Source organism: Meleagris gallopavo, chromosome 5, assembly GCF_905368555.1.
Source record: "Meleagris gallopavo chromosome 5, MGAL_WU_HG_1.1, whole genome shotgun sequence".
Lineage (NCBI taxonomy): Eukaryota > Metazoa > Chordata > Aves > Galliformes > Phasianidae > Meleagris > Meleagris gallopavo.
In genome coordinates, this window is record NC_139408.1 from 8,578,037 (window position 1) to 8,603,014 (window position 24,978).

The 24,978-nt window shown below is 34.5% G+C and overlaps 1 protein-coding gene across 5 annotated transcripts in view; it reads left to right on the forward strand.

The window, feature by feature from the left end:
* The window catches only part of SBF2 (SET binding factor 2), a 240,596-nt gene that overhangs the window by 106,397 nt on the left and 109,221 nt on the right, over positions 1 to 24,978 (forward strand). For all 5 annotated transcript variants that reach the window (XM_085224144.1, XM_085224147.1, XM_085224148.1 and 2 more), the window contains 3 exons: positions 7,416 to 7,529; positions 9,167 to 9,277; positions 11,518 to 11,623. In XM_085224144.1, the coding sequence (XP_085080270.1) occupies positions 7,416 to 7,529; positions 9,167 to 9,277; positions 11,518 to 11,623 (331 nt within the window). The remainder of the gene's footprint in view (positions 1 to 7,415; positions 7,530 to 9,166; positions 9,278 to 11,517; positions 11,624 to 24,978) is intronic.

Sequence of the window (24,978 nt, forward strand, 5' to 3'; positions counted from 1 at the left end):
TATGTATAATGTCTTCACTAGACCAGAATTGAAAGTTAAGGTGAGAACAGCTGAATGAAGAAAATCATATTTTCATCATCCTAATAACTGTGGAAGTAATTTGTCCTGTCCTCTTTATTTCTTGAGATGTGCTTGTGCATGCATAGATATCTCCTTTCCAATTTGAATTTATGCTGTTGCAGGATAGAAAGGCTTTTTTGGGGTAATGATAGTCTTTTTGTCTTTGCTTCTGTTCTGAATCTACACCGTGAACAATGAACTTTTGCCATTTATGTGGCAACTGCATGTTCATTGGATTTGGACTTTCCAGATCTTCCAGCATGTATGTGGGCTGATTGCCCACTCAAGAAACTTGCTTTAGCCTGTGGCTGCATAAGCTGGATGGAAAGGTGGAAAGACTGGGTACTTGGTTACTTTAATTTCAATGGCCTGTACATGTGTTTAGAATGGTGGTAATACATGTAGGTAACTTCTGTGGTTTTTGAACTTACCTGCATTGAATGGAATACATAAAATAGATGCTGTGTCATGCAAGAAAGTGAGATACAAACTCCTTATCACTTAGGAGTGTTTGTCACTTAGGAGTGTTCTTTAGTGCCAAAAGTAGTTAGAAAGTGAATGGGATGCGTTATAGAGATTAGAGGTGACTGTATTTGGTGCAGATTACATAATTTGCACAGGTTTTTTTTAATCTTTGGTCCTTTTCTTTTTTAACTGAATTCCTGCAGTGAATTGATAGAGTTTATTATCCATTTCTGAAAGGATTGAAGCAAGATAATGGCTTTTACATTAGCATATTTATTCCAGTATAAGTTTAGCTATAGTGGTATGATTTCTGTACATGAAGCAGCCACGAAGTAGATCTCTCCACCTGCAATTTTAGTTCAGTGCAGCAGATTGTAGACAAGATGCAGATTGGTCTTCTGGAGGCAGTCAGCTGAGTTTATTGGATATATGCGTTTGCATAATCTGAAAAATAAATAAAATGAACTGATGCTGAATGGTTTTTGGCCTTTGATTTTTAATAAACTGGCTGTTTGGCTGCAAATGAGACCAGCAGAGCCTAAATCACGTGGAAAGAAAGGGATCTGTCCCAAATGAGCAATTGGCATGAGATTACTAAAGCTTCAAATAATTTTTCTTAAATTAAGAATTCATGCATGGTCTCCAAATCTGTTTTCCTGGGCAGTCATTAGAAAAACAAAGGGTTTGCTGACCTTGGCACAACTTTGTTGCAGAATTTTGCAAAGGGCAAACTGTTTTTGACAACTGTCATGAAGTGCTGGAGTGAAAGTTTTTGTAATGGCAGATGTTCATTCTCTCTTGGGCTGAAGAATTATTGTAAGTACAATTATAATTTACTATCTGTTCACATTCGATTTCTTCTGAGTTTCAAATTATGCGTGCCAGCCATCCACCCTCAAAATTTCAGAGCTTCTTATTTTCTAACTTTTCAGTACCTCAGTTGAAATTGACTTTCCTCACTCTGACCTAATACTTCTCCACCCACTGTTAATGAGAACTAAATGCACTGACTTCAACAGCATATGCCTCCAGAGTGGAGATCTATGACCAGCATGCTTGGATTGTCCTGGTGCCTGAAGATGCCTCATGCCTCTGACAAAAGCAATTGACAGAGCTGGCACAGAGTTGATTCAGAGACCCAAAAGCACGTGGTCATGCAGAGGCAAGAGAGGAGGAGTAGTTGTGGTTCATGTGTGCTAACATTCAAGTGCATGTTGATTGCTTGTATGTCTTCAAGCTGTGGAAGTCCCTTAAGATCATCTATATTCAACAGCAGAAAAAGTTTTTTGAATTATAGTGGTAGGTTATTTTAATCTTTAAAAACTCACTTCAGATCCTAATGTAGATTTTGGCTAGACTGTTTGTTATTTTTAAGTGTCAGCTTTTTAAATCTGAGCTGATATACTAATCTCACTGTGGTAGCAAAAATTATGTTCATGCAAGTAAAAGAAAAAAGCAATGTTTGAGGGCTAAATCAAAGCAGTGAATATCTCTGTTGAGTAAGGTAGATAAGATTAATATGAGTACAGTTAGCTGCTCATTTTTTTCTTGGCTGTCATTTTTCACTGTAGTAGTGCAAAATCAGTTAATCTTTACTGAAAGCTTCAGATGTTAAATAACCATTGCATGAAGAGTTACCTCCCCGTGTTAGTTTGAACATATGTCAATAAGCATGCCCTTTTTATGGTTTTGTTGCTGCTTTTGTTGTTCTTTGAGACTGACTTTTTCTATCTCATTTGCTTTGGGTATGGTGTTTTGGGATTTGGTCAGATTTTCAGGTGTCTGGTTTCTATATGAGATCATTGGTCTCAGCAACAAAAAGTAAAGAAAGAAAAAAGCTAAGAAGTAAGAAAAGGACCTGATCCAAAGGAGCTTCTAACAGCTTTGCTCTTGCTTTAGTTGGTTGAGCTTCTCTCATGTGTCACACAGCGTGAATGCTGCTGTTTTGGTGAGCAGGCACTCGAAGCGCCTCTGAAATGTCTCTGTTGCACCCCTTTGATGCTGAATGTGGAAAATAAACAATTACACTCTTCCTGGTCGTTACCATAAGGCATATGAAGCTCATAATTTTCAATTCTGAATGTATATTTGTGAGCTAGAGCAGAATTCACTGAGTAGCAAATGTAATAGGATTATTTGATATTCACTTTTGTTCCAGCTTCATTTTCGCAGAGCAGTGCGGACAGTGTGCAGAAGGTGCAGGTGGCTGGGTAGAGCTTCTGAAATCACCTCAACCTAAATGTTGTTAACCGTGCCTGTTACATTCTGACCAGTTGTTTATACAATTTGTCTATCAGGGAGGTTTCATTAAAGCCAAAGGGCACCGTTTCTGATTGTTCAATTTAGATCAAAGCAGTGTTTATTTAATATGTATCTAGCCCATAAGTATTTGATTTTAATTGCATCTATTAAAAATATATTAAACTATTTCTAGATTATGGATCTAGGATGTCATGCCTAATCTGTCGGGAGGTAACTCCAATTGTCAGTTACCTCCTGTATTTAAAAATATTTGAATAATTAGTCTAAATTTGTCTTGTTTGGGCTTAGTGCCATCATCTTTGGCTAAACTGAGGAATAAGTTATTCTCAGAATACAGGCAAGCAAAAAATAACAGACTGATGATTAATAGTGCTGATCACAGTTAATTTTTCTAATCTATTGGCTATCTGTCAGGGGATTCATGCTGTTGTTTTTTTGTTAGCTTGCTTGTTTTTGTCATCTGAACTTTAATAGTACTGTTTTTGTTTTCTCTTTTTTTGTTTTGTTTTGTTTTCAAATGCTTGGAGAAATGCATTTTATTAACTCATCTGCTTTTATAGATGAAGTTTATGGAATAAAAACTGATGCTCTTGGTTCTGTATCTCGTTACTTCATGTTCCAGGTTACCCCAAACCCTTCAGTTTGGGTCACAAATGTTAAATATCTGCTTCACTGATACAGGAAGCAGAATGATCAGTTGAAATGTATTCATTCATACTCACTAGCTTTGTTCTCATTTATGTAAGAATTTATAAACTCGTTATGTATATCAGGAGTTGAGTATATGTAATGTAGATATGGGTGTGCTCACTTATTAAAATGCATGGAAAAAATGAGTTTGAATGTATTGGCTTTCCCTACATGTACAGCCCACACGATTTTTTTTGGCCAGTCTCTTTACAGAGCCTAAAGTTAAATTTTGTCATATGTACTTCATAAGCACTTTCACCATTTTTTTGTGAGGTTATTATGTTTTTATGTCTTATTTACTGGAAAAAGAACAGATGTGAAAGGGAAGAAAAACAAAAAAGCAGGTGAACAAATTAAACACTGCCGTAGAATCAGATCATTTTTTTCTGTTTCAACTAAAATTGATACATCCTCAATCATGTTCTACTTAGATACATACATATGTCTATTTGAACATTTAAATAATGTTAGTGTTATATGATGTTATTTTCTAGACAAACTATTTGATGGATTTGAGTCAGCTACAGCATACAGATCTCTGCTGCATATTCCCTGTGTAAATTACTTCAGAAACCATGTCAAAATGCAGGATTGAGGATTCTGGCTTTGGCAAGCAGAGTACAGGATCTTGACGAGCTTCCGTCAAAAACAGATATAACTACAAGATATCAAATATTTTAAGCATGATGAAAATGTTTACAATCACCCACCATCGTATAGTTCTTTTCATCAATTAGATCAGTTTCTGTTACCTATTCTTTAGCCTACTGATGAGACTTTGTCAGAACTTATCTGAGATTAAAATAACAACCAAAAACATTCCAAGGTAAAGTCATAGGAAATGAAAGATGTGATGAAAGGGAGGTGTCATAGCGTTACACCAAATACCATTATTACATTCTTCCAATAAATAAAAGTGCAAGAGGAAAGCTGTAGTAATCAACCAGATTAAGAAGAAATAGTAACAACGGTATCCTAATTCTTTTCAATGTCATTTAATTTCACCTTTTAATGTATGTATGCTTAGGAATGTTAATTTCTTTAACAATTAATTATTCTTAATTTATTTGTCAACTGACTGCTATATTAAAAAAATAAAAATGTTTTAAGAACAAAACTTATTTTGTTATTTTTGTTTAGGGAATGGTTTTTCTTTAGATGGAAATTTAAAAAGGTAAAATGTGCATGTGTCTGAGCAAAAGTGTAACTAGAAAGAATTAAGTTTGTGGTTTTACCACTGATGTTTAGCATTGCTAGAGAATGCTCATGCTGTTAATGCTTTGCTTGAAAAGTAGGTTAGAAGTCATATGTGTGCAACGATTATCTGCTTAGTCTCCTGACTTCCACTGCTGTGCCTGTCTGAATGTTAAGCATGAGCAGAAATATGGCTCCTGTCATGTTACATTGTTCTGTGGATCTTTGTGAAATAAGTTTTAGTAGCGTAAAATTTTAAAGTTATAAACTTAAAGTTATATTTAGTTATGAATTAAAAAATAACTAGATCCAAGTGTGAATTGATTTGCTGAAAATAGCTTTTTATAGAAACCTCCTTCCTATCTCTGCTCTCTGAGTTTTCATTATCTTAGTCTTAGAGAGACTTTCATTTTCTTTTGCCTTTTGAAATGTGGAATAAGTTTTAATTCAGTTTTCCTAATGTTGTCATTGTCCAAAATCTGTCATCTAGCTAGAACTTGTTACCTTTATTCCTAGAATTCAAACTGCTCTTTGTAACAGTTGATACAATAAACTTTCACTTATTTGTTTAGTGGTCCATAACCATATCAGTAGGTGTGCAGATTTCCCTTCTATACTGAATCTCTATCATGTGACTATTGCTTTTTGTTTATGGAAACTTTCTACCTAATGTCCTCGCTAATTTTTTCATCCCACTGTGTCATGTTCAGAATAAGATATCTTCTCGTGATTGAGAACAAAGCAAATAACCAAATGATTTATGCAATTTTATTTAAGAATGGTCTAGGAAAGTGTTCTGTACCTCAGTGCAGCATCTTCATGCAATGATTTTTATCAGTTGTTTATCACATTTAATTTCACTTAACAGGTAAACCATTTTAGAATACAGAACTCACATAAATATAATAAATATTATTAATGATTTAATTATCTAAAGTTAGAAATATGAAATAAAGTGCTCACCACTTCAGTTCTGCATGTAAGAGCTTATGTTTCTTCTGCTCAGAAAGAGTAAAGGTCAAAATGAGAGAATTAGCAACAGGAGATCTGTATTTTCATAGAGACTCAAGGTAGTATTATGTTGTCGTGGTTCTGTATGTCACGTGGGAATTATTCAATACCTTGTAGTTTTCTATGATATTGCACAATATTCCGAGTAATTGATTTAGTGGAAAGTAACTTTTGGAAGTTGAACCTTTCTGCCATTTTCTTGACAGAAGTTGAACCTACCTGCCATTTTGCTGTGTGTCAGACTGCAGAAGAAGGGCAGTCTGACAAAATGGCATCTGACATAGAAGTGTGTATAAAGCAAAGCTGTGAACTGACTTCATCCGTGAGAAAAACTTGCATCTGTTGACATTCATTGGTGCTGGGTGAACATTTATGGAGACCCAAAAGTGTCTGTGAGCAGAGTAAGGCAGTAGGTGGTGCAATTCAGTAATGGTGACAGGACAGAAGTCAGATTTTTATGAGTGTGGCCTGCAGGCTTTTATTCATCACTGGAAAAAATGCACAGCTAATGGTGGTGACTGCGTTGAAAAACAGTGTTTTGTAGCTGAGAATTTGCTCTATCCAAAAGTATTACTTTACTCTTTGTATTCGTTGTCATTTCCATGGAAATAAATAGGAAGCATCACTTTCAGAGCAACCTGCATAGAATCCCACTGGAAATTTATTGTAGCTGAATGTTTTTCATAATTAAATCATTTGCAAACCCATTCTAAGTACTTCTAATGTCATTGTTTTTACTGCTTCTATTTGGAAATGCAGATTCTAAATTAAGTTTAATCTTGCAGCATTCCTGGTATTTCATATAATACTATCGGGTTTCTACTTTACAGTAGAAAATTGTTACATTTAAAAATTTCTATTTTATTGTTATTTCCTCTGAAAATAAGCTGAAATGATGACCAGGAACATGACAGAAATAGAAGGCGGATATTTCACATTGTGAGATGGAAAGGAAGGTTATTTTTCTCGTATTCCCAATTAAAATGATACAGTGATTTTTGCTTAAAAGAATGCTCAGTCATAAGAACAAGTAACATGTTTAGAAATGTGGTGGGTGGTGTGGGAGTGGAGAGAATTACATGCAGAAATTGGAAGGAGTGTGCTTTGCCATTTGAAAACTTAGTCAGTTAACAAATTTGTCAAAGAATGTGGGGAATTTTAGAAATGAAAATAATTAGTGACATCTTTAGTTCTGGCCAGGAGTGATAACAAAATATTTGAGACCGAGAAGTAAGTGCTGGCAAAGAGGTTAGAAAGTTGCACAATATCGTGCACGACTAAAAGTTTATCTATTTGGTACCTTTCGTTTTTTTTTTTAACCGGAAACATAGATGTTCCTAAGTTTGTGAACTGTCTTGGGAAATTTGAATTACTTTTTTATAAAGGAATTTTACAGATTTTCTGTGTCAGGCTGGAGATGACTGTATAGATAATTTTAGCTGTAACATTACTGATAACTCTTTATCTTAGAGAACTTTATTTTAGATACACTAGTGCATGGCTTTATGGTTGAGTCTTTACAAGTTGAACTCCCTAGAAGCTTCTTTATGGAGTTTCAAGCAACTGTTGGAATGTGTTGATGTTTGTTGATGTCACTGCTAGTTTCAAACAATGTATGCATTTCGTTTCCAATTAACGGTGCTTTTGAAGTCTTGACAGCAGTTAACTTCTTGTAAGAATGCTAACAATTCAGTTAGCGATTGCTTATTAATTGAGTTGTTTCTTTTTTCAAGGGAACGAAAGAAACTGAAGGAGAAGAGGAGTCTGGTTTAATTGCGCCTGCTGAAGTCTTTGCTCCTAAGAGTCTGGTGCTTGTGTCCAGACTAGATTATCCAGAAATTTTCAGGGTAAAGAACTTAGCATTGCCATTTATAATGTCTGTCAGCAGACAAATCTGTTTTTAATGAACAGCAATGACATAAATTTTGATATGAAATGACTCAGGATTGACTTGGAAATTTAACAGCAAAAATCGATTTAGAGTGAGCTAGATAAAAATTCAATTTCTGAGACAGTAAATAGCCCCTCTAGATTAGAACAGTACTTTTTTTACTCTCCGAGTAATTCTATGTCTTTGTAGAAGATGAAATAATAAACTGACCTCAGAAAAATCTCTATATAATGAAGGGAATTATTAGGACAAAACCTGACTTGCTCAGGTAAAAATAATGCAATATTTAACAATAATTGATTAAATATTTAATGATAAATTAATAGTGAAATCTTATTTTCTTCCATATGTAAGGTAAAAATGTCAGAGCCTCTTCCAGATCAAATTAAAATGCCTGACAGAGACTTAGGATCTTGGATTACTTTCAGCTGTTGAGATATGGCTGATCAGAGATAAATTAAAAGCTCAAATTTTTATTGAGCTAATATATATTAACAGAAACAAATATAATTCAGCTAACAGATCAAGTTGGAAAATAACTCAGTGGTAAGCTGTCAGTAGAGATGAAGAATGACGGTATCAACTCAGACAAAAATTCCATATAACCGAGTGCGTCGTCTCTCCTTGTGGCCTTTAGTGAATGCAGATCAAAGTGTGTAGAAAGAGGGCAGGCTGTAGAAATAATTCCACTGAATACTTTCCCAGACCAATGTGAATTATACTTTAATGACATCCTGAACCAGAGGTGTCAATTGTATGATTTTTTTAATATAATTTGTCCAGTTTCTTGACTCTTGATTTTATAACATCTCATGGCAAGGGATTTCATAGCTTAACTATGTGTTATATGAGAAGTTACTGTTGGAAGCGTGTCTAAGAAGAGAATTCCAAAGATATTTACTGAATTATCAAAATTATAGCAGTTAAAAGGCACCAGAAGGATGTTGTGGAATGGAGTTATTTTATTCAAAGGCTTTTTGGAACATAATGCTAAATCATTTTATGTTGAATTTAAAATGATAAAGATGCATCTCCAGTTTCTCAATCAAAACCAAATCCATGCAAAACAAGTACAGAAATGCTGAGATGTTAATATATTTATATTAGCTCATTTAAAATATGTTTATATTGAAATAATAAAGTTAAATAATATGAAGGCCTGTCGAGTCTTGATACTACTTTTACAATGAATCTGAGGAGCTCATTGGTTCGTCTGTGTTTTACTCTGTGAACCGGTCAAATTTAGGTCCAGATAGTTCAGATTGCAGATGAAGTTATAATAATTTTACAAGTATGGTCATTTAAAAAGTAATTATTAGTGAAACGCTGTTTGTATAATTGAACAAAGCTCAAATACTGAACATTGAATTTCTTGTTATGAAAGATTATATTTGCACCTGCCAGCATGTATGCTGCTTTTATGTCCAAGTTCATCTTTTTTAACGAGTATTTACTTCTGTAGTGTGTTTGATTGGAACATACTTCATTACATTAATCCCTGTTAGACACATTTATGTTTTAAAAATTATATGCATATCTTTAAGTAATTTCAAATCTGTGTTCCCTGTATTTATATTTCCTGTGTTTTTGTAGGCTTGCCTTGGACTGATCTATACTGTGTATGTGGACAGCCTGAATGTGTCCCTGGAGGCTCTCATTGCAAATCTCTGCTCATGCCTTGTCCCTGCTTCTGGAGGGTCTCAGGTAAATGAAAAAAAAAAGGTATTTTTCCAGTTAATTGAATTTATGAAGAAAACAAAAAAAAATTCTTTAAATATTTTTCTTGAAAAAAAGATCATAGTTCAGCTGAGTGCTTTCCCTGTGGCCTGCGAGTGCTTTCCCTGTGGCCTGTCTTCTAAAGAGAACAAAAATTCCATTCCAGTGTAAGGTCAAAGGGTTAATTTTGTCACTGAGTTGGCTTTTTACAAGGCACAGTAACAAATCAAGCAGTTTTTATAAGTTTAGTTTTTAATAATAACTCATGTTAAGGAAAATTTCTGTTGCTATATATGTATTAAGAAGGTTTTTTGTTGTTGTTTGTTCTTTTTTTGTTGTTGTTTTTTCTTTTGTTTCGTTTTACATATCCTTTCTTTTAGTTCATTTACCTGTGTCTTTTTCTTGATGCAATTGAGTATACCATTGATCTTTCCTTTGGTAACTGTTTTAAGTTTCTGTTTCAAAAAACAACACAAAACTAAAAAATCCTACAACCTTAACATGTTTTGTGTTTTTTTTTTCTTTTTTCTTTTTTTTCTGGATTGAATATCCCAGGTAGCCCACGCATTTAAAAATGACAAAAAAGTTTGTAAATACACTTCCTTTTCCTTTTTACTTTGGCTTTCTATGAGCAAAAAGTCAGATTTGTTTGTTGACTTACTTAAAATAAATTATTCCTATATATTAATAGGTTTCTGACAGCCAGTTGGGTCTTATTTGCTTGATCTTTATGCTGTGACATTATAGGGAAATTGTTGGCCTTATCATGAAACACATCTGGAAACTAAGAATGCAAATGGAAATATTTTAAAAGTAGATTTCATATGCATTTTCTCATGCTTTGTATCCAATCTATGGATTTTCAACCTTCTTGAAATTGTACAAGTCTCTAATTCTTTTCTGTTTTTCCTGGCTACTTTGGAATTTTTCTTTAAGGTAAATGTAGCAAAATCTTCTTTTAGTCTCATCAGATCTACATGATTGCTCCCTAAACTTTCAGTTTTGAAAGGAAGTAGTTAGATAATATCTCTTTTTTTTGTCAGAAAACCCTCTTTTTAGTGGTATTTGAACCACTCATGTTAGAGGTTTTGGTGGTCCCCTTGAACTTCTTTCTGCCCCCCTTTTCTTTTTTTCTTTTTTTCTCTCTGTCTGTAAGTATGATTTTTGTCACTGGCAATATCTTCTGCTAGAAGTCTGGGAAAATTTATGTTTCACCTTCTGCTTTCTTTCTTAAAATGAAATAATCTTTCACTTGCAACTTAAATTCATTGATGTAAAAATTCTATTTTAACCAGAAAATCAGTTTTTTTGTTTTCTTTCTTAAACTTGTGCTTCCAGGGCTAAATCTAAATTGTGTGTCTTAGAATGGAAACACTCTTTTGATGCTTATCTCCAGAAGTCTTCGAAGGGCCTCCCAGGTTGTTTGTGTGCCCAATGCTGAAATGATCAACTGCAAAGCTAGTTACTAGCCTGCATCCAGGTCTGCTGCTTAAGTTCTGGGCAAGAGGATCTCTGCCACAGCTCAGGGACTTACTTGGTTTTACTGTGGAATGTTTTGCTTTCAGACATCTGCTGTGCAGCAACTAGCATTTGCTACCTTCAAACTTTCAGTGATCTTCAAAGCAGGATTAATTTGCAGTTATAATACTTTTTGAACTGTGATACACAAGTGTGTTCCTTTCACTCTCATTTCTGGTCTCCCTTGTTGGGGACATGTTCTTGTGCTGGAAAGGTAACTGAAGTTCTAATTCTTCTGAAATATTCTGAGTGGGAACATAGGACTAGCAGGAGAGTGCTGTTCAATATGCAGATGTCACTTGGGAAAAAAGTTTAGTCTTGTGATGGAACATGAGTGTGGGTATGCAGACAGCACATATCAAAAACACTTCAATTACAAAATAATGTAGTTTTTCTGAATTGAATGTGTTGTAATTTTTTTTTTTTTCCGGAGGGTTTTTTATTGTACTATTAAAAATGTAATATTGAATGCCTTCAAAGGCATGACTCACAAGGAAGACATTATCACACTAAGCATTGAAGAAGTCATATACTGACCTTAAGTTATATTTTGGATCTATGTTAGTTCAGTTATTCTTACTGATTTTAAAATTCTGTATACAAAAGAAACAATTTTTACAGGATGAACCACTTTATCTGTATGACAACAGTATGTTTATTCTATATAAATTAAATTTATACTAAAAATATATATATATTTGTTTCTACAGAAATTGTTTTCTTTGGGAGCTGGAGACCGACAACTGATACAGACTCCTCTACATGATAGCCTTCCTGTTACAGGCACCAGTGTGGCTCTTCTCTTTCAGCAGCTGGGTACGTCTAGATCTGCTCTGCTCTGGGGGAGGTGGGGAAAATAATAAGAATTCACAGAGTAAATTATTTTCTGTTCATATTCAGTTCATATCCTGTGCCAAGAAAGCAACATGGTCAATATTAATTTGTTTTAAATGAAAGAATGACTAATAGTGCTTTTATCCCTTAATCAGCCATTCATGTAAACTTTTTGTATATCTTGCCTATGGTACATTAGCTCCCATGTTATCCACTATCTGCAAATATATTGTAAACAGAGGTGATCTTGGCCTTCTCACTTATGGCAACGTTCATGTAAAAAGATTCTCTACCCCTTGGGTACTGTTCAAACTGAATAAAACCCAGTAGGTTAAAAACAAACTAATAAATGAAAAAGTTGCTAGAAAAGATACCAGACACTGACAATGTGGAATACGTTTTCCCAAGTCATAGAAAATAATCTTGAGTGGTTGGATTTTAAAAAAGTAGCTGTACTCAGGCACATGAGAAGAGAAACAGAAGCATTTATTGTTTAAACTGAAGTTCTTGAATGCTTCTGAAACGGTGAAGAGATTTTAGTCTGTGCTGTAACATCTGTTGCTGAGCATCCATAGTGAAATTATTCTAGTCAAAACAGTAGTAAGTTATGTTTCCTACTCCAGCTAGTTGTAAGACCTAGTGATTTGGCAGTGGAAAATCCTCTAGACAACAGAAGATTCCATGTGGTGTAACTGTCAAAGTCTGTATCACAGGAATTGATACTAGATCTCATAAATACAATATAAATACTTAATTGTATTCTTTCAGTATTCTTACAATATTATTTCAAAGTATTATTCCAAGAGAAATATTAATATTTTTGTGGATAGATGCAACTAATGTTACAGATGCTGCTTATCCTGACCACAGTTCCAGAGGTTTTACTTTGCTTATTATACCAAGATTCATTAGAATTACACTGAGCACATCACAGGCAATGGTTCACTCATGGAAAGGCCCAACAACAACTTTCTGTTTGGTGAAGATGTGAATTATGACATGAGTCACAGCATGGTATGGTATGCTTGTTCTATTAGTATGCTATGAGGTACCTAAAATGAGGCAATATATTCTAGGGCAATTGTAGCAAAGGTTACTGCAAATTCTCAGTTCTGAAAATGTCAAAGGAAGCAAGGTTTTTAGCTAGTGCTTGGACAGATTAGTTACTGTGTGACACATGGCCTTTGTATGGCAAATTGGGGTTGTATTATTTTATGTCACAAGATCACAAGCTGAGATAATGAAGACAAACCATTTGATGCGTCAGATTCATAGAGAGAAACTATGTAAAGAGAGAGTGGGAATGTGAGTATGGAAGGGGAAACCATCTCTTCCTCTCAGATTCTTAGTAAGGTCGAGTGTGCAGATAGAGCCTTTAAAATCCTACTCATTTTGGGGAAATAATAATACTTTTGTATGAGAATTTAATATTGCTTTCAGATACATGGGATTTAAGGTGATATTATTAACCACATTTTATTAATGGGTAAATATAGGCTCACTGATGTCATATAACTCCCTGAAGAGTTGCTATAGAAGAGTATTAGAGAGTTTAAAATGTAACTAAGATGCTTAGTGTAATACGCTAGCCATCGCTAACACTTTGTTTTAAGTCTTATTTTTTGGAATTGTTTAATTCCTTATTATATCATTTATGCTCTGCTGTTGTACACCTCTGACTAACTCTTTGTCTACCATCTCTTCTGTTACCATTATCATTTAGTTTTTTGCTGTCAACATTCTGGTTTCTATACTACTGCTTTTTTTCTTCCTCTAAGTTGCACTAATTTTTGGAGTTCTGATCTTTCTTGTGTTTTAATAGCATGTAAGGAGTACAAGTCAATAAGCACAAAGACACCGTGTACCCATTCCAGCTACGCTGCACGGAAGAATATGAAAATCAGCAGGAGAGGGAAAGGGAGAAAATGCGGGAGAAGTTCCTTATTACTCACAGTTCTGATTAGTGACTCTTCATGTTGGCCCAAAGAGAGAGAGAGGGAAGAAAGTATGTGAGATAGATAGAGGGAAGTTTGTGATTATAAAACTTGGCATAGAAACTGCAAGCTTGCATCCCATTTCTCTGAAAAGATGATACAAGTTCCTAAGGGGAGGAAAAAAAAAAAAGAATGATTCCATGTTCCCTGTCTTTTTTATTGTAACATCGTTTTCTCATTTCCTCAAAGCCCTGGAATTTTTGTAACTGATGTTCTTGTGTGGCATTTCTTCCTGTCTCCTTGGTGTGATGGAGAACAGGAATCTTTTAAAATTCTGCAGCGTGGGAATGTCAATTCCCAGCTGATGTCTCTTTCAAAGTTTTTTGGGTCTCAGTATCTGAGGATATAGCACAATGGTAGAATCACCTTGTATCTTACAAATTAAAAAATGTTAGCATTGTGTAGTGTATATCACTTTACAGAATAGCACGTGGCTTCTTTCACATGTAGGTGGTATATATCTTTGATAGAGTTGTTACGTTCTTCTAAAGGCAAGGTTTGTTAGCGTGAAATTTCTGTTTGGATGTACTGAAAAACTGTTGTTAATGCAGCTGCATATAGCTGTCTGTAATGGTTGTGGAATATAAAACGTTCTTAATTTATTCTTACTTCTTATATAACCTTATGCGTAGCATTAATGGCAAGAGTCCTGAAAGAATCTATTAGCCTATTCCTTTGAAAAAGTTTTATTTTTTTCTTTTTTTTTTTCTCTAAGATAGAGTTTAATACTTTTCTTTAGATACCATTGCCAATTAGAAGCCTTTTGTGCTTTTTGTGATGATAGTAATGCTTGTTCTGTTTCTCTGGTTCTTATCTCTACCAACCTAGCAAAATCATTTGACTTCCATTCCACTTCCAGCATGTTTTTGGCTAGTTTAATTTGATGATAGCTATGATCCCATCATATGCCTGTGTTCAGAACACAAAGGTTGACTAGACTGTTTGTTGAGTAACAATACGTTCAGTTGTTTCTCTTCTGGTACAAGTCATTTAATCCTATTTGAATTACTAATAGAAAATTGAAGAGTAGTTAGAAAAATATTTGTGAACTAGATAAATCACCTTTTTAAAAATAGCTCTTTCTTTGAGAAAGATGGGCGACAAGACAAAATTTACCACTATGAATAGATACGAAAGTAATTTCAACATTTATTTTGAGAAATATTGTGCAACAGTAGTCTCATCATGCTTTTTCTTCTTGGCAGGATAATATGTCAGAAGATGACCCTCCCTATATTACCAAGTTTACAGCATATCTGGAAAAAGACTTTGCTTTTACTTGGGCCGTAAACTACAGTTGGGAAAAACATCCCCAATGGCTTTAAGCTGTAATAATGAACATCAGTCTTACGTTCTATTTATTTCAAAAAGCGTAATGTATGAGAATAACATGGCAAGAGCCAGGCATGTAGCTGGATCACTACACCTAAAAAAAAAATTTAATCAACAAAGAATAACAGTAATCATGAAGTTGTGTTTATGAATGGTCCACAATAAGTAGAAGTGTTTTAAATACTCTTCTATTTCTCATTGCCTATTAGTAAGATGTTAGATATCTGTAAAAGCGTTAAAGCAGGGTAGTGCTTTTGGAGATTGAAGGAGATTTTTATTATTGTTATCTTTTAGTCCCTCTCACCATATTTACAATATGTTCCCGTGTCTCTGCTTCAAACTCTTTCTTTCTCCAATTTCAAGTACTGCTTGCCTGCTCCATTCTGGTGTTATTATTGAGCATGGCTTTCTTTGGTCATTCGTATTTGAGACATACCTACATCCCCTCAATGGACATCATTTTCTAATGAACCTAAGGCAGAAAACCGCAGGGACCTCAGCAGTATACATCAAAGCAAAAAGCTCAAATTTAATTAGCGCTTTTAATTTTTGCCTGTTTCAACAACTGGCAGTATGAATCTCACTGCTAAGCTGATCAGAACAATTAAGAAACAAGATGTTCCTTAAAAATTAATGTTTTACCCTACTTTCCAAACTCTGAAGACAAGGTTTTTCCTTCATTTGCTTATTGCTCGTTCTCTTATCTGGGCTGCATTTCTATCTTCACATCTCCTTTGCTTCTTTCAATAGACCTCAGACCTGTGGGCTTGTCTAGCTATATGGATTTGTTGCTTGTCACCTGCCTTACCTGGAGCTTAGTACCATTTCTGGTTCCTCGCAGCTAGTGGTCTTCAGTTTCCACTGTAAACATACTGAAAGAGACAAGGAAGGCAATGTTTTGATACTGATTCTTAATGATAGCTTTTGGTCCCTGTGCTGTTAACAATCAAACCTTGCAAGTTTGATAAGATATATAGTTGTGGACCCCTTTGGGACTTACTTGCCTGGTACAGTTTCATCCTAAGGAAGAGATTTTTCTTTATCTTAGAATATGCATGCTGGTCAGATTGTCAGCGTGCTGCAATAAAGCTGGCTTCATTTGTTAATAAACTTTCCGACGTATTTTGCCTCTCATAGCACTACCTCAAAAATCATGATGTGAGCATAATTGTTCATAATTGTTTATATATCTAAAGGATAAACAACACAGTACAGCAACTGTTGACCTATGGAGTAACAGAGAAATGATCTGATGGAGATTATCTAGAACATTTCATTTCAATTCTGAGAAAAAGAATTGGTGCTGAGTCAGACGTCGGCACCACTACACAGCAGAGAATTTCAAGCACTTTGCTTTCCTGAAAAAAAGAAAGATTTTGTAGTCTGCCAACAATCATTGACAATTTTAGGTGCAAACTAGTAGACTAGTATATACCGAAAGAGCAATGTTAGCATTGGTGATTCTATGATTCTAATGTCTGGGAAGAGTGTACTGTAATGTGAAGTGGAAAGACCACAAGTGCCTTCTGTCATTTCTTTTATGATAAATGAAAGCTTAGATACTAGGATAGGGATTTTCAAAAATAATTGGTTCTCAGCACTCTTCTCCTCTTGCATTTCTATTAGACAAGAAGACACAGAAAGATGCAGATACTTTCATTTCCCAAAAGTACAATCCATTTGTGCAGTCTTATTCTTGTGGGTGTTGGTTTCATACCCCCTTCTTAGTGACCCTAGAATCTGACTAGCATAAACTGCCTTTTTCTTCCTCTGTAGATGCTGTTAACTCGATGTTACTGATTCTTTACCATTTTAAACATGTAAGTCGAAGTCAAGCAGAGGAACTGTGTTCTGGACTACAAAAGTGCTTTTTGAGAAAAACTCAAATTGTATTCAAAGTATTTCATGGCCAGTGCTGTGAATGTAACCCTTAAAATATTTCTTACGTTTCAGAAGAGATTAGAGGTCAACATTAAAATAACTGAATGTGCTGGCTAGATTTAAAGTGAAAAGAGATAGGTGTGATTTGTTTCTAAGGAGCATAGATTTTGTATAGATCTATGCCAGGAAGATAATAGGAAATTGACCCCAAACTTACTACTTTCATAATGATTAAGTCTTTTTAGGTAGTACTTCAACATTTTCTACTTAAAAACAACAGCAACCCAAACCCCCATGATTCTATGTAAATAGATGGCACATTCGTATAGCTTTCTTAACAATTTTTTAGGATTGTATAAAAATACTAAAAATATCATTAATTTTACCATGACTATTATAAAATATCTATTGAATTGAAAAGGAAAAAAACTGCAATACGATCTTCTTCCAATTAATTAACTTTTACAATATCTCATTCTAAAGTGACAGTACTTTTTGGACAATACTGTGCTTTGTTTTTATTCTGAATGGAAGCAGAAAATTTAGAAAACATAATTCCATAATTAACTCAAGCATCTTTTTGCATTCCATAATTAAATCAGTGGATTTTCAATCAAATAAAACAGTGTTTGTAGGAGTTAAATACTTTGTAGTATGTAAATTTAAGATGGCATAAAAAAGAAATATTTTGAAGAAAGTGATCTTTAATATTTGCCACTCATTTTATTGTTTCTTCTAAGCCCCAGTGTTGATGATAAGAATAGATGGCTTAAGATTTTCCTCCAGCAGTTTGATCCTTATCATTTGGAAAACTATGACAGAATTTTCACCATACTTATGTCACATATATATCCAATATACAACAGAATATTCAAGCAGTGAAGAGAGATCCATGATGACTGACATGTAGTAATGCCCTTCTTTTTAGAAAGATAAAATATGGGGAAATGATCAGACTAGAAGAAAAGTCTAGTGTGTAATAGCCAGCTTGGCAAGTAATGATAACAGAATGTGGCTTGTGGGTGATGTTTTTATTAGTCAGCTTTGATTGACTATATATTTGGTTGATTCCTTCTTAAGTTTTTCATTAATGCATTACTTATGCTCATTCATGTCACAGGATCTTGCTTTCTAGCAAGTTCATTCTTGGTCATGTAGAATTTCCATGGAAAAAAAAAGACAGTTTTTTCTTGGAATGGGCAAAAAGTTAATTTACTACAGTAAATTTTAATTAAGAAGATTTTTTAATTCTGCACTAGGGGAGATAAAATGTTCAGCTTGTCATGTAGAGTATCTTATGCCAACAGGAAACTTATTGAACTGGAGAGTAAATGGCTAAAATGTTCCCAGTAAATGCATGTATATATGTCTGTTGCTGGGAAACGTTAAGAAAGGGCCACTGCACAGCCAACATGTTAGCTGGCTTCTGCTTGTTAAGAAAATCCCACTTCCTTCAACATAGAACAAGAATTGCTTTAACTTTAATACTGTATTTTGTTCAGAAGTAGTATAGGGGCAGATAAGCAATGAGATATTTAATCTGTGCGATCTTGTATGAAATGACCCAATGCAGCAATTTCAATTCAGTAATATCTACAATTGAGACATACACTGAGATCAGGTCATCAATGTTGTGGTGCATCTTTGCATTTCGTGTTTATCATGAGAGGTCAGTGATATGAGCCAGAACTTCTGTAACTTCTGTCAGGTTGCTTACAAACTTCTTGCCCAACTCACTGGATTTCTTTTCTTTCCATGAAATGTATGCATGTTTCGTGAAATGGATACTGCTGGCTCTGTAGCTTGTAGATGCAGTTTAAATGAGGAACTGCAATTAAGCTCTATGAACTAGCAAAAGAGAATTTACTGTTCAAGCTTTCCTACTAGATTTGTCATGTCAAAGAACAAATAGAATACAAAAGGAATTTTATGTGGCATGTACTGCTAATGGGCGCTTACTGCTGCAACAGCAGAACAAATAGGAACTTGTTTTTTATAGGTTTAGAAAAAATAAAAGGATATTTTGCAAGTTAATTTTGTACAGAGACTCCTGTGCACTGCAGAGTCTCATCTGTTTTCTGTCAGCCCCCTCAGGTTATGGTTTGTTGCTGGGACTAATTCAGTCACTCAGCCAAGTGCTTCTATGAGAGCAAATACATCTCTCTCTGCAGATGAACTAGCTCACCTTGGACTTGTGCTTTCTCTGCACCTGCTAGCTTAAAGCTCACACAAGGAACAAGACCATCCCTAACAATGACAGCCATTGGATCAGCTTCCAGTCAGCTAATGTCAAACTGTACCTTCTGTAGACGCAGCTCGTGTTCTTGCATTTGTTTGGCATATGTGGAGCAAAGAGAGCTCTGTTGTTGACTAGTATATTGCTGGTGCTTTAATGCCACCTTTTCAGAAATGAGAAAAATAGAAACTCCAAAAAGCAATAAAGAAATAAAATCAGAAGAGCAAAGGAAACTTGTTTTTTTTTTTTCTTACAGAAAAAAATTGAAACAGATCGTCTTCATAATAGATGGCTTTTCTTTCTACTTCTACTGTTAGGAATGCAGAAATTAGTTTTCTCATTATTCCAAAGTAAATTTAATAGCACTTAAATTGTAAGACCTTACAAAACTACATTTCAAAAATTCAATGTTAATATTTGTGGCTGAAGAAGAGTAAAATTTCAGTCCATCTATTTCTTCTTGTAAGATCATACTTAAATTGTTGCTAATACTTTTTTTTTTTTTTAGCATATATATGCAGTTTATCTAAATTCAGAATATGTAGATCTCAGCATTGTAAACTAATTGTAGAGACTTTTCTGAAGCTATTTCAATTCTTAAACCCACTGTGTATCACTGATTGTTTGGTAGCAGTGATTGCTGTGCATGCCTTCTGACCTGCATTCTGTTCTGTCTGCTACACCTGCAAGGTTAGGACCTCAATTTCTTTTTCAATGTTTTTTCTTCAAAAACAGTTATATTATGGTATCGTATAGAAATGAAACCTGATAATGTCTTTTTTTTTATTATTTGTTCATTTATACATTACTTATTTCCTTATTCCTTTATTTGTTCATTTACTCATCATTTCCAGCATGAGTTTTCTCAATCGCTAGGTAACTAGCTTTTAGTGATAAATGGAAATGAAGACAGAATTTTAATATCTGATTAATTTAAGGCATTAGTTAGTTACTATTCTGTCAGAAAAACAACAGTTACCTTTTGTATGTAGTATGAACATTTGTGTTGTCACAAGTCTTACTGAAAGTGGTGAGTTTTTAGTATTTTGTTATAGAAAGTGGTTGACTAAGTTCTGACAGTTGCCATTGGGAAAACAATTCATTACAGGAATATATCTTTATCCAGTGCAGTTTTGTTTAATTAAAAAGAAAACCTTTTCATGCTGTGCTGTGAGAAGTGCTCTAAAAGGGAATATGTTTGGCATGCTTACTAAAGGTTACAGTGTTGATGTGTTCTGAGTATGTGGGTCTTTCCTTGGTGGTATGTTTCAGGGCACATTAGCCCTATAAATACATTTTTTCACTGAGGAAAATTTATAATGGAATAAGCAGATTTTTTTTGTTTTTCTGTTGCTTCTTACTTTTTGTGGTGAATGTACTGTGCCAATTCTGAAATCTTTCAGTTTGTTTAGGAGAACATGCTTTATATCCAGCCACTTTTAAGGCCCACACTGTAACACAAATCCATCTGGTCTCTGTGATACCCTCTTCACGAGGGTTGAGCCTATTCTGCTTTTCCTCCTGTTTCTCCCCTTCCACGGACTTTGCAACTTAGATCCTGAATCCTGCAGACTTCCTTCAAATAAATCAGTTCTCATGTCCCACTGCAGTTCTTTCTGTTATGTCAATGGGAATTGCATGCTATCGAGTTTCCTCATCTCTTCCAGGATGTGTAGAGCAGAAACTTCACCCTCCAGAATACAGTCTAGTCACAGTCTTTCTTTAAACTAGTGTGTGTACAGATTTACATAGCATAGATTTACATAGCACATATGATGGATATGCTTAAAACTAATTCAGAAGAACATTCTTCCTTTGTTTACTGCTGAAGACTTGCTGGCTATTCAGGAGGTCAGAAAAATCTCAGGATTTCACAAAGAAAGGATTTCACAGAGAGGTTTTCTGTTTATTTGTTTTGGGGGGTTTTATGGTTTTTTTTTTTTTAAAGTATTTTAAAATATTTATCAGAGAATCAAAACACTTTAAGGAACTAAAGGGACCTTTTTCACTTTTGATTATTATAGTGTTCTGCAATTTTCTTTTTCTTAATTGAGTGTTTGTGGTTTTATACTTCATGAATATCAACCAACAATGCCTGAAGATAGCTCTAACAGAATATCGTTATCAGCCACTTCTGTTCTTGCTGTATTTGCATTTCTGTGTTCCATTAATGTAACTCTGCAGTAGTTCTGTCCCTTGAGAAAGACTTTGTAGTCCTTAGACAGGAAACAGATATGTTTGCAGTTTCTTGTGTATCCTTGACCATTTTTCCTGTGTACAGTTCAAGAATGACAATACCCTTCTCATTCTTAGATATTTCTTTCTAAGGATCTTCATGGTATTGCTCCCTCTCTGCTTTGTTTTGTTAAAAGATATTCTCTTGTTCTAAATGAATCCAATTAAATTATGCGTATCTGTTTGCTCCCAGTGGAGTAAATGCATACTTCTCTATTTTGGGGATTCCGGCAGCATTTCAATTCATGAATATATGTCTGTTGTTCCAATTGACTCAAAATCCTTCTACATGTTTTTTCAGAGTGTTTTAGTTCATCGTGTCTCACCTATGAGAGTAATAAAGAAACTCTCTACACTGAAGTCAGGTTTGTGCAGGAGTACTGTTTATCTCTACCTGCAGCTTTCTTAGGACTGGAAATCTAGGTATTTATGAGAAGAATATCCAAACCCAGTGGATTCTTGCTTTAGATATCTTAATGAGTAAATAAGTTGAGATGTGAAAATAAAATAAATCATATTTCAGCACAGCAGACTTTTAGTCAAGTGTTCAGGAATGGACAGTAAAAGAATAAATGTTTTAATCTGCTGTCTAAGAGTTTAATATTAAGGAAATATTGCTTGCCACCTTCTCTGTTGGTAAAAAAAAGAATATTTTCCCCTTAACAATTCTGGATTTAATTTTAAATGCAGACCTATTTTGATTGATGTTTTATTGGCATTTATTCTTTACTGGAATTTGGTTTTGATAATAAGAAACAAACCAAAACCAACAATAACAGCAACAACAATAAAATTTGGAATAAATAACTAAACTTATTTTTAGAAGCATATGTCAAACCTGTCTGCGTGAGACAGGCACGCAATCAGTTGGAAACCTTCATTGGTAATACAGGTTATATCTCTATAGTTTAAAATATGTTGTCGTGCAAATTTGGTATTTTACTTCATTGCCATGTGAGTACTTTCAATATATGAAACCACCATTTGTATGATTTATCTTCCATTGTCTGCTCTGCTTTATTGAGAAAACTATTCAACACTGTCATTAATCTTGAGCTTAGCAGTCTTACTTTGGGTATGTATAGCTTAAAACTATGCATATGAGACAGTTGTGCCCTTTTGTCTTTCAGGAATGAAGACATTGTTATCTAAATATTTTCTTGTTAATTATCTTTAGCTGCATCATTGTCTCTGGAAAAAAAACTATGCTTAATCATGAGCATTCAGTGTATGGGCAGATTTCTGTTTGAAAGTTCATGGAATCCAGAGGGCTTTTTGTTTCTCCTTTCAGTGTGTCTGCAGAGGGATTTAATGAAATTGATAATAACAAAGTGGTACCAACATGCAGATGACAGACATGACCATACATCTTCCTAAGCAGATTATGTAGTATGTCCAATCCCTGTTTCCTTGTGCTTGTGTATTATTTGGGTTTGGATATCAACTGTCTGCTTTAGTCAGCGTTGCCAGAATATAATTAGTGTTGTTAGACTTTGAGGGAGCAAAATTTAGGTAGGAATGTTTATCTGAAGGGAATTTTATATATATAATATATATATATTTTTTTGCTATACTTCTTTTCAGTCTCTTGGATAGAATGTTGAATGATCACTTGGCCTTTTTGGCATCTAAAGCATCATCTTTCTGCATGGTTCTCATTTGCCTTCCCTCTTCCCTCTTCCCCTGAAGCTGGTTTATGGAAAGGTCTTTGACCATTCTGTGTCTTCTAAAGGATGCAACCGTTTGTGTTTCAGATTCTAAATTATCTTCACTTCCATTTCAAAATGAATAGGTTTTTTTTCTAAAAATGTATTTTGATTCTAGTACTGTCTGTCAACCCACTGTTTGCTTCCATGTGCTTAGAAATTAGTAAGAACACTTTCTTCATTAAATGTTTAATTCTCTGAGAGAGTCTTAGCTGGAAGCTTTGTGCTTTTGAAACTGTTTCTCCTCCTTCCCAGTCTGACAAAGTCCAAATAAATTAATCTCTTGGGGTACTTGTCTGACTCATATTCTCCATGCTACCCAGCCAGAAAGCAGGATAAATTAACCTTTACAAAACTCTGTGCTGGCACAGCTATATTGCTCCCCATTCGTGAGTAAGTTTGGCTGTGATTTAATCATGTAATATGGAGTATAGTCCTACTGAACTGCATAATTTCCGAGATGTACATTGAGCCTTAGCTGAAAGACATTACAGTTGTGTTCTTACACTTTTGTCTGTGTGTAGCTGATGATAGGTGCAGAATAATTTTTGGATTGGGCAAATGAATGCAATTTGGCAGGAGTTGGCAATGACTATTGAGTATATTTGCTGCCTCTTATTTATTAGTTAAGCAAGGAATTCATTCATTAGCAGTGCTATGCTATTACATCTAAAAATAAAAATGAAAAGAGTTCTGTGTTTTTCTCTTATTTTGTTTGCCAGTTACCTTTAGAGTGTGACACTGCCTGGCACAGAACTTATACTATGCAATCTCCAGTGGCCTTTCAGAAAGGCTTTTCTGTCTTTGTTGACCCATTTCCTGGATTAGTCTGGCTAAGTTACGGATTATTTTGTCTGTTAAGCTTTTTCTTGTGTCCAGTAATTCAAGAGTGGCATACTGGCATAACAGTGTATCCAGCTAGTTGAGCTTCTTTCATGTTCATAACTCTTAAAAAGTTTGAAGAAGTTAATGATAATATTTTATTTTCTTGCAATATAGAGGACACTTAGTAACTTGTCAAGTACACCTTGATGTTTTGTTGTTTTTTTTTTTTAATCATGCTAGAATAAATACTTAAATTCTAGAAAAACAGGAAACAGGCAGAATGATACATTTGTTGATGTAGGATGTCAGATAATTTAGTATAAATTACAGATTCTTTAAATACTTGAAAACAGTGAAGGTCAGGAAGCCTCCATTCAAATTTTTCCAGCATATGTATAATATTTTACAGGATGTCTGTCTGTCAGTAGACTGCAAAAGAATAATCTGTAAAAACCAACTTGTTTGTTGTTTTTCGTGTTGTCTATTTATGCCCTGACAAATGAGCATCGGATGTAGTGTCGAGTCTGAAGAACAGCGTGCAGTTCAAGGTTACAAACAAGCCAGAGTGTGCAGCATGAGGAAACTAGACATAGGCTGTTATTCTGAACTGTTTCTTTTCAGTAAATTAATGTTCTGGCCTTGAAATAACATGTTAGTGTGGTCAAATAACTTGATTCATGATTTAAATGATTTATAAAAGGAAAGTAATCAAAAACTTTTCTGCGAGTAATTTGTGTGATTCTGTCAGATGAAAATTTCTTTCACAGTCATTATATTGTTCATACTCTTGAAAAAATATATATTTGAAAGTATGTGTGGAGCTATAATTTTGCATCAGCTTAGAGACTACTACCTTGAAAGTAAGAAAATTCTATGTTGATCTTCATCTTGAACTGCAGATTTTATTTATTAAATTTTCTTGTGTGTTGTGTACAGAGGTCCATAATTTGCAGATAGAGATTGAAAGCACTGAAAATTTCAGGTTTTCTGAAGCTAGGAAAGCCCTTCAGGTTCTGTCACATGAGGTAACTGGGACACCTTGCTCTCTTGTCTCTTGTCCCCATTTGGCCTTCACCCAGCTACACAGCCAAGATGCACCAGGCCCCACATATGCTGTCCTGCCCAGCT